This window comes from Gymnoscopelus microlampas (genome assembly GCF_963454915.1).
Source record: "Gymnoscopelus microlampas genome assembly, chromosome: 11".
Taxonomy (NCBI): domain Eukaryota; kingdom Metazoa; phylum Chordata; class Actinopteri; order Myctophiformes; family Myctophidae; genus Gymnoscopelus; species Gymnoscopelus microlampas.
The window spans coordinates 24836609-24854108 of record NC_139948.1 but is presented as its reverse complement, the minus strand read 5'-3'; the positions used below and the strand labels follow the sequence as shown (position 1 = coordinate 24854108).

The following is a 17500-nucleotide window of genomic DNA, read 5'->3' as shown; positions in this document are numbered from 1 at the left end:
GCTGAACCTTCAAAATAAAATGACCGAAAATGTCACTTCAGTGCGTCTTTAAGAATATATCATGGTATATCAACTTATATCTCAGCAGGATTTGGAAAACTTTGTCCATGCATTCATCTTCAGTGGACTTGACTACTGTAACGCTATCTTTACAGGTCTCCCTAAAACACTCCCATCAGACAGCTAGCTGTATGTGGATCACATCACTCCAGTTCTTAGATCTTTACACCGGCTCGCTGTCTGTCAAAGAATTGATCATACAATTCTGCTGTTGATTTACAAAGCATTTAATGGAATAGAGCCCAAGTACATTTTTGATCTTGTGCTTTTTCATGAACCATCCAGACCTCTCAGGGTTTTCTGTCTGAGACAGGTCTGCCTTCTGAACCCAGTATCAGAACTAGATGCAGAGAAGCAGAGTTTTTTATTCACCACACATACAGTATCTGGAACAACCTGTCAGAAAAAACAAGGAACAGCATAATTTCACTTAAATCTCATTCGCTAGATGTCAGTGCTGTGAGAGAATGTAAAAACAAGGTACTCTCACCCAGAGGCTTTATATTTATCTCTTCACTTACAGTAAAGGCAGCTTCTGCATTAACAGATTAAACCTTAGTGTCCCAATGCGAGCTCACAACCAGACATTTGGTGGAGAGGGAAGAAAGGAGCGGAACTAGTAAAGATGCATGGGCAAATCCAGTCAATGAAGTGTTTAGGGTTTAAGTCATGGGTCTATGGGGTCTTCAACATGGGGTGCGGGACCCCTAGCCTAGGGGTCCCTGGCGGCACCCCTGTAGTAACTCTGAGGACCCCCTATGGGCCCGAGGGGATCCTCAGAGTTACTACAGGGGTGCCGCCAAATCTTTGTGAGATGGGATCTTTTTTTACATTAACCACTTGAACCCTAGCATTCCTATTCTGAGGGGAACATGAGCCAATAGCCGATCTACAACTGCGAGGTGTTGAGAGCTTGTAGATCGGCTATTTTCGGCCAAGAGGTTTAGTGTGGAGGGAAAAAGAGCAGAAATATCTGAAAATACTCATTAACATGAATCCAACTTAATAGAAAAGACAATTAGTAAACAAACTAACAAAAAACATGAATTTACACAACACTGATGATAGTGCTGTCAAACAACTCATTGAAGCTATCTATGAAATCTATGAAAAAGTTTAATCTGCAAAATAATTGTATACAATATGTAATGGGGGTCCCTGCTTCATCTTTCTTTCAGCTGAGGGGTCTTTGGCTTGAAATACGTTGAAGACCCCTTAGTGTTTAAGTGGTTAAATCACATCTAACGATACCAATCAGATACAGTATGAAGCTCTAATAATCCATTCATTTTTAGTGTAGCTATGTGCACGTATCCATGGAACACTGACACAGAAAAGTCATAAAAAGTCAAACAGACAAATCGGGTATTGCAGAACGTTTTAAATCCTCCGAATTATTCAGTTTGTTTATTGTGACCAAATGTTCGTTTGCTAAACAATGTCATGCTCTGTTGGCTCGGGTTAATATTTGTTGCCTGGCAACCTCAGTCTATAGTGTGTGTCCTATCAGAGATGTGAGGGAATTTGTCTCCAGCGGCGCCGCTGGTGTCGGCGTGTGTACCACAACTCTTCCTGGATAGATCTCCCGTCGTGCCTCAGTCGCCATACATCGATTCTGCCACTAGCGGCGCCGTTAACCTTTTAATTAGGTTTCAATAAGAACTGTCGATTATTACGCTCTGGCCTGAAAGTTAATGCTGCCGATAGTTTTCTGCTTTTGTATCTCTGTCGCTCTCCCTCTCACGCTCCGTCCCCCTGCATGCTGCTGTGTGACTGTACAGGGCTAAAGGATTTAGTTGTCAGACTGAATGACATCTCTGTGTTGACATGGCTGGAGAACCCATGGCCACGGCTCATCGCTATTCTGTCCTCTGGCTGCATGTTGTCACTGTCTGTTTGTGTTCGCGGGGCTGAGCTCGCTGTTGTTTTGTGCAGTACGGGGAAGGCTGGCCGTGTGTGTGTGTGTGTGTGTGTGTGTGTGTGTGTGTGTGCGTGTGCGTGTGTGCAGGTTTTTACAACTCATTGCAGCCTCTTTGTACTTCCATTTTCCACACCCATGACTATTTCTAATTCCATTCTAAATAGGCTACAACCACTTTGCGCCTTGCGCCCCACTTTGCACCCATTTTAGCCTTGGATCAAGACTATCATAGATGTATTTTATCGAGTCTACTTTAGTATCTATCATAGTCTTGGTCTCTACCTCCTAATAGTCACTGCACATCCACGCGTAAAGTCGTACTTCTCCGTACGTGTACAAAAAAAATCATATTAAGTACAGAACCTGTAGCCACGGATGTTAACTCGACATTCGGAACCTGTGTGCACTGTATTAGTCCGTATTTTTCAACAGATATGTGTTTTAATGCCGTCTATGTTGGATTATGTCGGATTCTGTCAGAGGTTCCCTGTATTCCTCAATGGCGGGGCGCATCAGGTGAAAGCCGGTATTACACTCGATGTGAACAGGATGTAAACGAGGAAATAAAATGGCTTTGAGGCACAGACACGATTAAAACACTTCTTTATTGAAAAATAGTGATTAATACAGTGCACAAATAGTCCGAATGCCGAGTTAACATCCGTGGCTACCGGGTAAGCACCTTATATTTAGCATTTGTACTTTACGGGCGGATGTCCAGTGACTATTGGGGGGGTGAAGACCAAGACTATCATAGATATGCAAATGTAAAAATCGATAAAATACATTTATGATAGTCTTGATCCAAGGCTACACCCTAATAATGCACTGGCGAAATACCACCGAAGTAGTTGAGCCCCTAGGTCCTAAATAGGGACTCCTCTGTCTTTCTTTCTCTCAAATACATGCATGCACAAACACAGATGTTGCTTTAAAGCTTAAAAAACGTGGTGTAGATGGATGGATGCATAAAGATGTCTCATCCTCTCATCCTGGGTTTTCTCTGGGGCTTTCCTGCCACGTCATGATGAAAATATGACCAGGAAGGCAACTCTCTGCCTAATTAGCTATCTGTCCTTTTTTTCCCTTTCCAGTCCTTTGATAAGTGTGTATATGCACACACACACACACACACACACACACACACACACACACACACACACACACACACACACACACACACACACACACACACACACACACACACACACACACACACACACACACACACACACACATACTCACACGCACACACACACACACACACACACACACACACACGCACACGCACACGCACACACACAGTGATGACTCATTCTTGCAAAGCAGGAACAATTAGGACTTCACAGGACAGCATGAGTTGAAAGCCCAGAACAACCCATTCCTGTTTTAAGTCTGTTAGACTTTCCGATGTTATCTAACAGCAAGCTGCTGAGCGCAGCTCTGCTTATCTTTCACACACACACGGTACAATAGAACGCTGGTTCCACAACCCTTTAGTCTTACATCTGACAAAAGCTGAGACCCCCCCACGTCGTTTGTGCACGTGAACATAAGCACACACACGCACGTGTTTGTCAGACCACTTTGTTTAACCCAGTTGTTTTCAAACCCTTTTCACATCAAGGTCCATTAATTATTCGGCATTTGAGCCACGCAACCACCGTTTGATGGGATTTAGACTCTCTGAACCAAGACTTAGAATATTTTGTTATCGTTGGATAAGATTGTGTCCACAATTCCATGCTGTATTGATGTTGGTACCATAGGAGAGATGACAGGCCAACGTTGATCAAAATAACAATTATCTAATCAAGTAATGCCGATGTTTAACAATAATGTAACTCTTGAGAGCGTAAAATGAAACCAAATGGACCCGTAAGGGTCCATTTGGTTTCATTTTACGCTCTCAAGAGTTAAAGATCTATAAGGGTCCATTTGGTTACCAACTCTCCATCATTTAGCTGGGGACCACCTGGAACCCCCTGAAGGACCACTGGTGGTCCCGGGACCACTGGTTGAAAACTACTGGTTTAACCCATTAAGACCCGAGGCCGATTCTACAAATGCCTTCTAAGTCAGTAGTTATCACACTTTCAACATTTTTCAAAAATGTTAAAAAATAGCAGATGTACAAGCTTGCAGCGATGCACGAAGTGACGCATTGTGAGCTTGTATATCTGCTATTTTTAATAGCCAATGCAAAAACCTAAAATGAGACAGATGCCTTCCCGGTATTAATGGGTTAAGCCCCATGTGCTTTGTTGTACTTTACGACAAATAGCAGTAATGGCAGAATAACAAGTTCTACAGTGATGATTTGCAAAATTGTATCTTGGCTAGTATCGCTATAAACCTTCTTTGAATTTTTTATGTGTGCCTATAATGACGAAACAATGACGACAGGTTTAAAGTCGTTAAATGCAACAATGTAATTACTGTACTTTACAATGATGTTACATGTGGATGTTAATGTTAAAGTTAACATGATAACAGATACTGTATTACGTGTTTGACTTGATATCACATTGAGAAAACTCAGACAGAGACAGACTAGTGGACGAAAGCAAGGACGCATTTAGAAATGGCCAGTCAGTTTCAACCGAGAGAGAGAGCCATCATCACGCTTTGCATAAACGTGTGCACGTGACTGCGAGTGCACGTGTACGTACGCACACGCACAGATGTTTGTATGTGTTCTATGCGCGTGAGCGTGCGCAGTGGGAACTCGCGTGTGTGGGCCGCGAGTGTACGCGGGCGTACACTGCACGATGCTTGCAGCCTACATGCAGTTGTGGGAAAAGTACTCACGTTTTTTACCTAAGTAAAGGTATATTTAGTGAGTAAAAGTACAAAAGTATTGGTATCAAAATGTACTTAAAGTACCAAAAGTACTCATTATACAGAATGTCCCGTTTCAAATGTATACAAATCTATTGAAAATAGCCAATCTACAAGCTCACAATGCGTCGCATCGCGACACTGTATTGTGTAGTACAGTACAGTGCTTGAGTAAATGTACTCAGTTACTTTACACCACAGCCCTGCACGGCGCTGTTGCGTAGTACACGTGAGCGCTGTGAGTGTATCTAATGTGACGGCGCTGTGAGCTGTGTAAAAGAGGACAGAACACCCTGAGAGCTCCTGAGGGACTGGACCCCCTTCACCCTGCTGATGCTGAACGCCAGCGACAGCTGGAGGTGGGCACCGCTGCCTGTTAACCCCTTCAGTCCGGGAACGCATCCGTGTGTCATTTTAAAAGATGTCTTTGGGCTATTAAAAAAATAGCAGATATACAAGCTCATAGCGCGGCACCGAGTGCCGCGCTATGAGCTTGTAGATCTGCTATTTTAGGAAAAATCGTGAACCTTTGCGCAAATCTTTGAATATATATATTTTTAAAGCGGATATTTTTAACTCAAATCTTTGCTTCTGGGGGGTCCCTGGAACAACATATTTTTTGATGGGGGTCCGCGGCCAAATACATATAATTTTGGGGGTCCTTGACATGAAAAAAGTTTGAAAACCACTGATAGCAACATAAGTTTAAAAAATAAATAAATTAGGATTTAGAAGACATTTGTAGAATCCCCAGAAGCAAAGATTTGAGTTAAACATATTCGCTTGAAAAAATATGTATTCAAAGATTTGCACAAATTTTCCACGATTAAAAAAAAAAGTAGATCTACAAGTTTGCATATCTGCTATTTTTTGAATAGCCAAAGAAATCTTAAAACGTGACGGAATGCGTTCCCGGTCTTAATGGGTTAAGTAATTGTATCTGTAGGGGTAGAGGTTGCGGGTTCAGGCCTCGCTGGGTGAAGTCATGTCAGACTGTCAAACACAGTGTCGTCAGTCTTCTGTGGTGTTACTGGCCACGGGGTACCAGGTTGTTGGTTGCAATCCCAGAAGAGGAATAAAGGTTGTCGCCTCGTATTATAATTACGAGCCCTGACTGCACGGACACCCAAGAGCCTTGTTATAGAGGTTGCGGCTGGACTGTGGCTGGATTTCTGGGTCCAATGTCGAGTCCCAGACCACCGATTACTGATGTTTTTACCTATACTTTTGTCAAAAAGTGATAAGTCAGTTCTAATCCATTTGAAAAACTTTTATTTGAGAAAATTTCACTTACTGTATGTAAACAACACGCACGCACACACGCACGCATATTGGCCAAACCGATATTTCGGTCTGTGTCGCGCGCGCGCGCGTGTGTGTGTGTGTGTGTGTGTGTGTGTGTGTGTGTGTGTGTGTGTTGGGCTATCTTTCATGTTCCCTCTTGTCCTCTCTCTTAGTTCTCTCTCTCTGTCAGTATGTTGAGCGCACGTATGTCTGTGTGTATGACAGCTACTGTATAACCATAACATGCCTCGTAGCAATAATTTTTATCACACAATACTTTCTGAGCTGATCTCGATGCCGACGGCACTGTTCTGAGCAGTTACTATAACTTTAGCAATGAGAGTGGAACTGGAAAAAACTGTACACACACACACACACACACACACACACACACACACACACACACACACACACACACACACACACACACGTTTAACGGAAGTCTGAGTCAAGATTGGGTTTGAGTTTCTTTGTCCATCGTCTGTGAGCTTAGGATGAAATATCATACAGTAAATAATACCTGTGTGTGTGTGTGTGTGTGTGTGTGTGTGTGCGTGTGCGTGTGCGTGTGCGTGTGCGTGTGTGCGCGTGTGTGCGTGCGTGTGTGTGTGTGTGTGTGTGTGCGTGTGTGCAGGTATGCGTATCCTGGTCACCCTGCTGTTGGACACTCTGCCCATGCTGGGGAACGTCCTTCTCCTCTGCTTCTTCGTCTTCTTCATCTTCGGCATCGTGGGGGTCCAGCTGTGGGCGGGGCTACTGAGGAACCGCTGCTTCCTGGGAGAGGACGTCAGAACGTAAGGAACCTCACAGATCACATGACACATCATCACGGCAACCACCTTCAACCCCCCCATCCCTGTTTTGGGCATGTCATTGTTATTCATGTTTTATTTTGTTCCCCCTAGAACAGGCCAGGGGTCTTCAACAGGGGGTCCGGGACCCCTAGGGGGGTCCTCCGAGTTACTACAGGGGAGCCGCCAAATCTTCGTGTCATATGTTTTTTTTTTACATTAGCCACTTGAACCCGAGCATTCCTATTCTGAGGGGAACATTAGCCGAAAATAGCAGATCTACAAGCTCACAACGCCTCGCTCTGCAAGGTGTTGTGAGCTTGTAGATCGGCTATTTTTGGCAAAAAAAAGTGTAGGTGTAGAGGGAAGAAAGAGCAGACCAAGTGAGTTTAATCTGAAACGCAATTTTATAGAATATAGAGGGGGTCCCTGCTTCATCTCTCTCTCAGCTAGGGGGTCCTTGGCCTGAAAACGTTGAAGACCCATGGGCCCTAGAACACTGTTTCCTAAAACTGTGGGTGTGGTATTGTACAACGAAGAATAAAAGCTAAATTGTGGTCAATGGAGCACTCAGTCACATAGGCACTGCACCATAAGTGTAGCTTCAATGACCAATAATCTAGACCACTGTTTCCCAAACAGCGGGTCGGGACCCATGTTTGGGTCGCGGACCAATTTTTATGGGACGTGAGTAAATATCCCCTTTTTTATTTTCTCACATAAAAAAAAAAGATTTTCAAAGATTTTAAAAAGTTTAAACAAAAAAATAAAAAACCTTTTCAACAATTAAAAACAATTCCAACATTTTTCAAAAGTTTTTCATGAATAGAATAAAGAAAATTGCGGCTCGCAACGCGGCTCTTTGAGAGCTTGTAGATCTGCTATTTTTTCCACTAGTTTGGGGCACGGAGAGACATCAAATCTCTCTTTTGGGTCTCGAGACAAAAAGCTTGGGAATCACTGATCTAGACAATCCCATAGAATAGCAAAAAAATATAACTTTTAAAAACAGTCCATAATACATGGGCGAGCATGCAGACATGCAGACATTCAGGTAGGCAGGTAGGCTGAATGCTCTTTGAGGAGATCTACTAACAGACAGTACCTGCAGTTGACAAGGAGCGTCTCTCTCACAGCTTGCTCTCCTCTTTATCCAGAGAGATGTAATCTAATTGGAAGTATTGATCTGGTTAAAGTTAGGCCTACTGATAAATGTGCAATGATTAAAATGTCAAAAGAAAATTTGTAGGCTTGGGTACTGTATGGATTGGTAAAAGATTTAGACCTTGCCAATTAGATGTTTTTGTTGCTGTTATAAAGCGGCGGTATGTCAAAGTGGGCTTTCCTCTCGTGATGGACGCAGTGGTGAACCGTGGTTTATTACCAGACCACCGTTGGATGGTTGCAGAGTGTAAGGACATCGTTTTCTTCCTTTCTTTCCGAAGAGCACTGGCTGCTAGAAGCAATAAGCACACGAGCAAGTACACACTGTACAATGTGTTCCCTTGACTCCAAGATGTAATGTAGCCATTTGTACGCTGTTGAAGTTGTATTAACCCATTAAGACCTGGAACTGTGTCATTTTTAGATTTGAGCTAAAAAAGCATTATTTTACACTTTGGGCTATTCAAAAATAGCAGATCTACAAGCTCATAGCGCGGCACCGAGTGCCGCGCTACGAGCTTGTAGATCTGCTATTTTTGAAAAATCGTGAAAATGTGTGCAAATCTTTGAATATATATATTTTTAAAGCAAACATTTTAAACTGAAATCGTTGCTTCTGGGGGGTCCCTGGAACAAAATATTTTGATAGGGGTCCGCGGCCAAATACATATAATTTTGGGGGTCCTTGGCATGAAAAAGATTGAGCACCACTGATATAGAAACATACGTTGTTCAGAAAACTGTTGGGATTTAGGAGACATGTAGAATCGGCTTCAGGTCTCAATGGGTTAACGCTATTGTGTAAACATTAACGTTTCCCCACATACATGTCTTGGCTAAAGCTTTTACGTTGCCGTTAACTTGCTCATTCCAGCGATGGAAACATGGAACCTTTCAGATTTATTTTTTGGCTATATTTCAAAGCACCAGAACTCCAGTATGCCTATTCTGGGAGACATGCTGATTGGCAGATTGTGACGCGTTGTGAGCTTGTACTGTAGATCGGTTATCTTTGGGCGAAGAGATTTGCTGTAGACATAAAGAAAAAACACGGTCCATGTACATTTGTAACTCGTCGTTATAATGTATTGAACATGAATGGAAACACAGTTACAGTGGATTGTAGCCTCTGGGAGGGGAGATGTTCTGCAGGGAAAGGAACAGGACACACTTCCACTACCTCAGGGAGCCAAGAACGTGTCACTGAAGCATCCTGGGACTTATTCTGTTTTTGATGTAATGGTACAAATTGTGCAAGTTAATTTGTGCTCCCTCCTGAACCTCTGTGTGTGTGTGTGTGTGTGTGTGTGTGTGTGTGTGTGTGTGTGTGTGTGTGTGTGTGTGTGTGTGTTTGCGCTTGACATGCGTTTTTGTGCATGCAACTGTGTTGTGTTTCCCATTATCTAGGGGTCTGACTATGTATTTTCTTTTTCAATTTGTCTGTGTCACGTGTGTGTGTGTGTGTGTGTGTGTGTGTGTGTGTGTTTGTGTGTTTGCGCTTGACATGCGTTTTTGTGCATGCAACTGTGTTGTGTTTCCCATTATCTAGGGGTCTGACTATGTATTTTCTTTTTCAATTTGTCTGTGTCACGTGTGTGTGTGTGTGTGTGTGTGTGTGTGTGTGTGTGTGTGTGTGTGCACGCACACGCGCCCGTGTGTTCGTTCATTGGGGACAGAGGAAGCCAGAGAAAGCATAAAGACACTAAATATTTCATTGCCAAAGCATGCTTCTGTGTTACAAATGACCCCCCCACCCACACACACACACACACACACACACACACACACACACACACACACACACACACACACACACACACACACACACACACACACACACACACACACACACACACACACACACAATTTAGCTCTATCTATTCTCTCTCTCTCTCTCTCTCTTTTTGTGTGTGTGTCTCTCTGTCTCTTTCTCTCTCTCTCTCTCTCTCTCTCTCTCTCTCTCTCTCTCTCTCTCTCTCTCTCTCTCTCTCTCTCTCTCTCTCTCTCTCTCTCTCTCTCTCTCTCTCTCTCTCTCTGTCTGTCTCTTCCTGTCTTCCACATGATTTGTCTCTGGATGAGATTACATTCATCACGCATATTAGATTTGATATAAAATGCCTCAAGAATGAGAATTAGAATCTTTTCATCAACCCTTTCAGTTGCAATAAAGACCTTATATAATACTTCTTTAAGTCCTACTTCTAAACATATTTGTTCTACCCCCTACTAAAACTTTTACTTCCACTACTACTAATATTACTAATTATAATTGATTAGTAGTAGTAGTAGGCCTAGTAGTAGTAGTAGTGGCAATGTGAATGGCATTACTACAAATAGCAGATAGCGTCACACTGGGACACATTGTGAGCTTGCACTAGCACTGCTATTTTAACCCATTAAGACCTGAGACCGATTCTTCAAAATGTATTCTCCTAACTGTTTTTTGAAAACACTTATGCTACTATATCAGTGGTTCTCAAACTTTTTCATGTCAAGGACCCCAAAATGTATATCTATTTGGCCGCGGACCCCCATCTCAAAATATTTTTTTCCAAGTATAAATAATTAAGGGTTTAAACTCCCCTGGTGAAACTCCCCTCTGTCAGGTGAAAAACGAGGAACCGTTTTAACAACTTAAGCCCTATTTTATACTAGCGCAAATAGCAGATCTACAACCTCATCCTGTAGATCTGCTATTTATTTTTTTTAAATCATGAAAATGTGTGCATATCTTTGAATACATATTTGTTTTGAAACAACATTTTCTACTCAAATCTTTGCTTCTTGGAGGGGGGGGGGGGTCTCTGGAACAAAATATTTTGATGGGTAAAACCATCAAAAGAGAAGACTAATATTGAGGATGATAAGTTCTTTAGACTAGTACAAGAAGCGCTTGCTAATAATTGACAGAGGAAACTGACTGTTGTCAGCAGAAGTTGGATTTCCCCCCCACCCCTTCTTTTTTGCTTGTCGTCAGGGGAGCAAGTCACCTTGACCTCATCCACTTTCAACATGGCATCCATACTTTGGACAAAGTTTAAAAAATAGCAGTAATAGCCAATCAACTTCACAATGCATCACAATGTGACACAGTGTGAGCTTGCAGATCGGCTATTTTAGCTGTTTTTGAAACAGGGCTCATGTGGTTAACTATGGGCGAATTTCTATTTGGAACAACTGTATACCATTATTATGGTGCTTACTAATTATCTTGCGTGATTATCTATTACTTTGTGTGTCTGCGTCTTTCCTTTCTTTGTTTTAAGCAGTTTGACATTATGTAATGTCATGTCTTATTTGTTGTAATGCTGTGTTGACATATCTTTATTGAATTACAGATATTGAATCACAGCGGCAGTTGGAGGATATGATCTTTTGTCTGTGTTATTAAGGCAGACATTCTGACAGGAACTGAAGTATACAGTACATTTCTGTTCTTTTTCCTAATGGAGCACAAATCAATATGACGGATGTTTCATTGGGTTGTTGTTGTATGGCAATCCCTGCTTGAACTCAAGTGTGATTTAATTTCACTATGAACTTGAAAACCTGCCCATGACACGGCAACAATTTATGCAATATGTAAGAAGCATACTGAAGGAAAAAGTTTTATCTTCAAAAGTTGCTGATTGCAAGAACCCAGGGGGTCCCCAGCAAAATTAGTTAGTATAGCGTCACAACCATTTTAACCACTTTAACCTTATTATATACTTTGGCTATAAAAAAATAGCATATGTACAAGCTCATAGCATTCAAAAATAGCACATATTCTCGTAGCATTCAAAAATAGCACATAGAAGCTCACTTCGTGCCTTGCTATGAGCTTATTTGAAAAATCGTGAAAATTCTAATCTTTGAATATATATATTCATTACAGCTAACATTTTAACTAAAATCTTTGCTTCTGGAGGTCCCTGGCACAAAATATTTTTGAGATGGGGATCCGCACTCCGCAGCCACTCATTTTGGGGGTCCTTCACACAAAAGGTTTGAGAACCGCTGGTATATGACACACACACTTTCTTTTCCAAATGAGTGTCCGTGGCCAAATACATATCAATTTGGGAGTGAAATTTGGGACATGAAAATATTTGAGAACTACTGAGTCTATATAGAGCGGTTTAGTGCCTGAAACAGCCTCTAACCCAGTGTGTTTCTTTGTCCTTGCAGGCTATACAACCTGTCTATAAGTAACAGCCTCTAACCCAGTGTGTTTCTTTGTCCTTACAGGCTATACAACCTGTCTATAAGTAACAGCCTCTAACCCAGTGTGTTTCTTTGTCCTTACAGGTTATACAACCTGTCTATAAGTAACAGCCTCTAACCCAGTGTGTTTCTTTGTCGTTGCAGGTTATACAACCTGTCTATAAGTAACAGCCTCTAACCCAGTGTGTTTCTTTGTCCTTACAGGTTATACAACCTGTCTATAAGTAACAGCCTCTAACCCAGTGTGTTTCTTTGTCCCTGCAGGCTATACAACATGTCTATAAGTAACAGCCTCTAACCCAGTATGTGTCTTTGTCCCTGCAGGCTATACAACCTGTCTATAAGTCCATACTATATGTCTGAGGAAGGCGAGGAGAGCCCGTTCATCTGCTCCGCGCCGCGGGAGAACGGAATGCTTCGTTGCCACAACGTGCCCCCTTACAGCGAGGGCGGGGCCGAGTGCTCGTTGGCCGCCCCGCCCCGGGGCGTGGCCCTGACGGAACCGCCCCACGGCGTGGCCGGAGCCGGCGGCAACGGCTGCGTGAACTGGAACCAGTACTACAACGTGTGTCGCCCGGGGGACTTCAACCCCCACAAGGGGGCGGTGAACTTTGACAACATCGCCTACGCCTGGATAGCGATATTCCAGGTGAGACTGGAGTCCTTGCTGTGCATATACATAAAAAAACACACATTTATAAACACACACGTCTATAGGTCATGGGCGCTTAGTGAGGAAGGTGAATCAGAACCAGAATCAGAAGTGCACAGTAAAAACCTGCAAATTTAACTCAGAGTTAAATTAAAGGGATAGTTCACCCCCAAAATGGCTTTTTTTCCTATCGATTAGTCACCCCATGGAGACTTGAATTCATGGATATTTTTTTGGTTTTTGACGCATTCCTAAGCCAATAATTTGATGACCGGCAGCGGTTCCGGTAGGAGACACAAAGAGTCTCCTTTGTCTCTCCTTTGTCATCAAAGTATTGGCTTAGGGATGCAACAAAAACAAAAAAATATCCATGGATTCAAGTCTCCATGGGGTGACTAATCGATAGAAAGAAATTGTGTTTTTTTGCAGTGAACTATCCCTTTAACACGTTAACACTATGTTAAACAAATGGAACAAAAAGTGACTCTGATTCTGTGTTTAGAGAAGACAGCCAGCGTTGGTTCGGCCTGGGAGTGCTGAGATAGGATAGCTAGATATGTAGAATAACTACGGTCAAGTATTGGACAGGACGTCGAAAATATGGAGTTAAAGTTGGTACTTTATATAGGAAAAAAAGGATGATACAAATGGTACAAAACAACGCTCTTATAGACGGGTTAGCTTTTAGCTTTCATTCATTCGGTCCACGCAGCTAGTATTGCTCAATCGAACTGGCACAACAACACTGACCCGGTATCTAATAACATCCGGTTCACCGCTAAGCCTTGTGGGACATGCAGTTTCTTTTACTTAACCCCTCGTTAGGTATACAAATAGAAAAGTGACAATTCAATGTCAAACAATGTTTCTCAATAAACAACATCAATAAACTGTATTAAATGAAATGTATCTTTTAACTCTGCTTTTAACTGAATATAATACTTTATGAATTTAGCAGCAATTAAATCAATCATGCAAATGAACTATGTAACCCATTAAGTTACAACATCCTCCCCCCATGAATTATTGTTCATTATATCTCAAGACAGTACAGTAACTGAATAGGTCTTCTTAGCAAAGTCCCTGAGGGAGTGCGGACTATGCACGACCTGACAAGTCCATCTCGGCCTGTAAACAGTTCTGTGATTCTTCCCAGTTTCCAGGTTTGTCTGGGGGTGTTATCTTCTCCAATGAGTACAACGTCACCCACTTTCAGTGGGGTGGGCGTCGGTGTGTCACAGCGGTGTGCTGACTTCAAGTCCAGCAGGTAATCCTTACGCCAGGCGCTCCAGAAGCTGGTTGTGAGTCTCTGCCTGTACTTCCATCTTCTTGTGATCTCTGCCTTGTTGGCAGTTGGGTGCTGTGTGTCAGCAGGGAAGGGCTTTGGTGGCAGAGAGGTCAGTCGTTTTCCCACCAGAAAGTGGGCTGGGGTCAGTGGCTGTGGCTCATCCACTTCGTTGTGCACAAATGTCAGAGGCCTAGAGTTTATGATAGCCTCCACCTCTGTCAGTACTGTGCACATCTCTTCAAAGTTGAGTGAAGCTCTCCCAAGAACTTTCTTCAGGCATGTTTTTACTGATCGGACGAGTCTCTCCCAGAATCCGCCCCACCAGGCTGCTCGCTCTGCGATGAACTTCCAGGTGATGCCTCGTTCTGAGAAGAACTCTAACAGCTGGGGTTCTTTGATAGCTTTCCACAGTTCTTTCAGGTCCTGATCAGCTCTCTTGAATGTTCTAGCATTGTCTGAGTAGATTATTTTGCATAATCCTCTTCTTGATATGAATCTTTTCAGCGCTAACAGGAATGTCTCTGTTGACTGATCTGAGACCAGTTCCAGGTGTACTGCTCTGGTTACAGCACAGGTGAATAGCGCGATGTATGACTTCTTCACAGAATCATCTGCCTTCACATAAAGTGGCCCTGCAAAATCCACACCTGTAACTTCGAATGGTGGGGATTCAGTTATTCTGTCTTTGGGCAAGGGCGCAGTGATCTGCTTTCCGGCTTTTGCCTTGAATCTTTTGCAAACTGTGCAGCTTGCCACAGTCCTCTTGACTAGCTGCCTGGCACGTAGGATCCAGTATCTCTCTCTCACTTGAACGAGAGTGTCTCTCACTCCTGAGTGCATCACTTTTTCATGACATGACTGTATCAACAGTTCTGAATATCTGTGTTTATTGGGCATAATCCATGGGTGCTGCTCTCTGAATGTGAAATCAGACTGCTGCAGCCTTCCTCCCACACTGAGCAGCTCGTGTTCATCCAGGAAAGGTTTGAGTTCTTTGATCTTGCAGTCATTGTTCAGGCCCTTTTCTGCCTTCAGTTGTTTGATCTCCTGGCTGAAACTCTGTTGCTGTGTTGTCTTTATCCAGTACTTTTCTGCCTCGAAGAGCTCGTCAGCAGTCAGTTCTCCTCTTTTCTTTGTTTTTGTTTGAGAATTGGCTATGAATCTCTTTATCCAGGCTGTCACTCTGAAGACTCTTTTCAGCTTGCTGTATCGTTCTAATTCCAACACTGGTTCAGTGGGGTCTGTGTCATTTGCAGCGAGCTGTACAGTGATCTGTTGACTGGACTTTAGTTCTGCATTCACCTTGTCTGGAACATTGTCATTTTCAGTCTCCTCTGACTGATCAGGTGATGTCAGAACGCTGGGCCCGTTCCACCATAGCTGGTTCTGTATCAGGCTTTCAACACTTTCTCCTCTTGTGGGAAGGTCAGCTGGATTTATCTTCCCTGCGATGTGTGACCATGTCTCAGGGTTGGTCAGTGACTGGATCTCTGTCACTCTGTTTGCGACAAACTGTTTCCACTTCTGAGCTGAGCTGCAAATCCAATGCAGCGTAATCATAGAGTCTGTCCACATTCTTATCTGGTTTGGTTCCAGTTTTAGAGTAGTCATTAAGTTGTTGGCTAGTCTCGCTCCAATCACAGCTCCCATGAGCTCCAGGCGTGGCAGTGTCATTTTCTTGAGAGGGGCCACCCTGGATTTGGATGCGACTAGGCTCATTGTAGGTTCTCCGTCTGGTGATTCACCTTGCAGGTAGGCTGCAGCACTGTAGGCTCTTTCACTTGCGTCGCAGAACACATGTAGTGTCAGGGCATGTTTGTTTTCTGGTTGCATGTCTGTTCGATACCACCTTGGTATGGCGAGCTGGTGTAGCTGGGGTAGTTCTGAACACCACTGTTGCCATTCTCGTGTCAGGTCAGGTGGTAGCTCTTCATCCCAGGAGAGTCCTCTCTCCCACATTTCTTGAAACATGCACTTAATTCTGATTGTGAAAGGTGTCAGGAACCCGAGTGGGTCATAGATGCGTGCAGCTGACTGCAGAACACTTCTCTTGGTGTTCTTCTTTTCTTTTAGTATGTTCAATAGCGGTCTGAGGTCAAAGGTGAAGTCATCAGTTTCTGGTCTCCACACTAGGCCTAACACTTTGAGCACTGCTCCGTGTGTCTCTGGTGCCAGTGTGTGGTTTGTTGTGCCCTCCTCCCATTTCTTCTCCAGCTCATGAGAGTTGGTCATCCACTTGCAGAGGTCCATGCCTGCTGTTGACAGTATTTGTTTAGCAGTGGTTGTCACATGGTAGGCCTCTTCAACACTGTGTGAGCTAGCAATGAAATCATCCACGTAAAGTGACTCTCTTAATGTCTCTACAACCTGTGGTTGTTCCGTTTCATATTGTTTCAGGTGCTTTCTGATTGTAGCTGCGAGTAGGAATGGACTTGGGGAGGCCCCAAACACCACTCTGGTCATCCGCAGCACACGCAGCTCTCCATCCTCTTCTCCACTTGGTGGGCCTGTGAGCCACAGGAATCTCACTGCATCTCTGTCTCTCTCCACTATGGAGATCTGCAGGAAAGCCTTCTTTATGTCAGCCATGAAGGCTATTTCATGTTTTCTGAATTTTATGAGGACACTGAGGAGATCTGGATTCAGGTTTGGTCCTGTGAGCAGACAGTCATTGAGGGATGGGCGGCCATCTTCATGAGACGACGCATCAAACACCACTCTCAGTTTTGTGGTCACTTTGTCTTCTCTGAGTACTGCGTGGTGAGGTAAGTAGTATTTCACATGGTCTTCACTTGCGTTGTCTTCTGGCACATCCTCTGCAATGTTCTGCTGTAGATAGTCCTCCACTACTTCATTGTATCTGCTGTAGAATGTGACATCTTTCTTTAGTCTTCTCTTCAGACCTTCAAATCGTTTTTTAGCAACTCTGTAGTTGTCTTGGAGCTCTGCTCTTTCTGGTTTCCATGGCAACTCCACGTGGTATCGTCCTTCTTTGAAAGTTGTTGTTCTCTCGAACATCTGCAGAGCCTCTTCTTCTGCTGGGTTCTGTGTGTTTTCACTTGTGATACCCAGAGACTCAATTTCCCAGAATGCACTTAGTTGCTTGGAGACAAGTGTGTCCTCTTCGAGTGGAATGAACATGCAGGTTGCCTCTGCGACACTTGACATGGACACTGGTCCCTGCACAGACCATCCGAAAGTGCTCTCCAGTGCAACTAATGTCTCTGTCAGTCTCTCCACCCTTCCTGAGACTATTTGCCAGTAGTAGTCTGCTCCTATCAGGACAGAGAGCT

General features: G+C 43.5%; 1 protein-coding gene across 1 annotated transcript in view; it reads left to right on the top strand.

Annotated features, from left to right (window-relative positions):
- cacna1ha (calcium channel, voltage-dependent, T type, alpha 1H subunit a) overlaps nt 1-17500 on the top strand; it is a 107857-nt gene that overhangs the window by 7081 nt on the left and 83276 nt on the right. Inside the window, exons 4-5 of the mRNA XM_084071988.1 lie at nt 6741-6900; nt 12592-12916. Of these exons, the coding sequence (XP_083928114.1) occupies nt 6741-6900; nt 12592-12916 (485 nt within the window). The remainder of the gene's footprint in view (nt 1-6740; nt 6901-12591; nt 12917-17500) is intronic.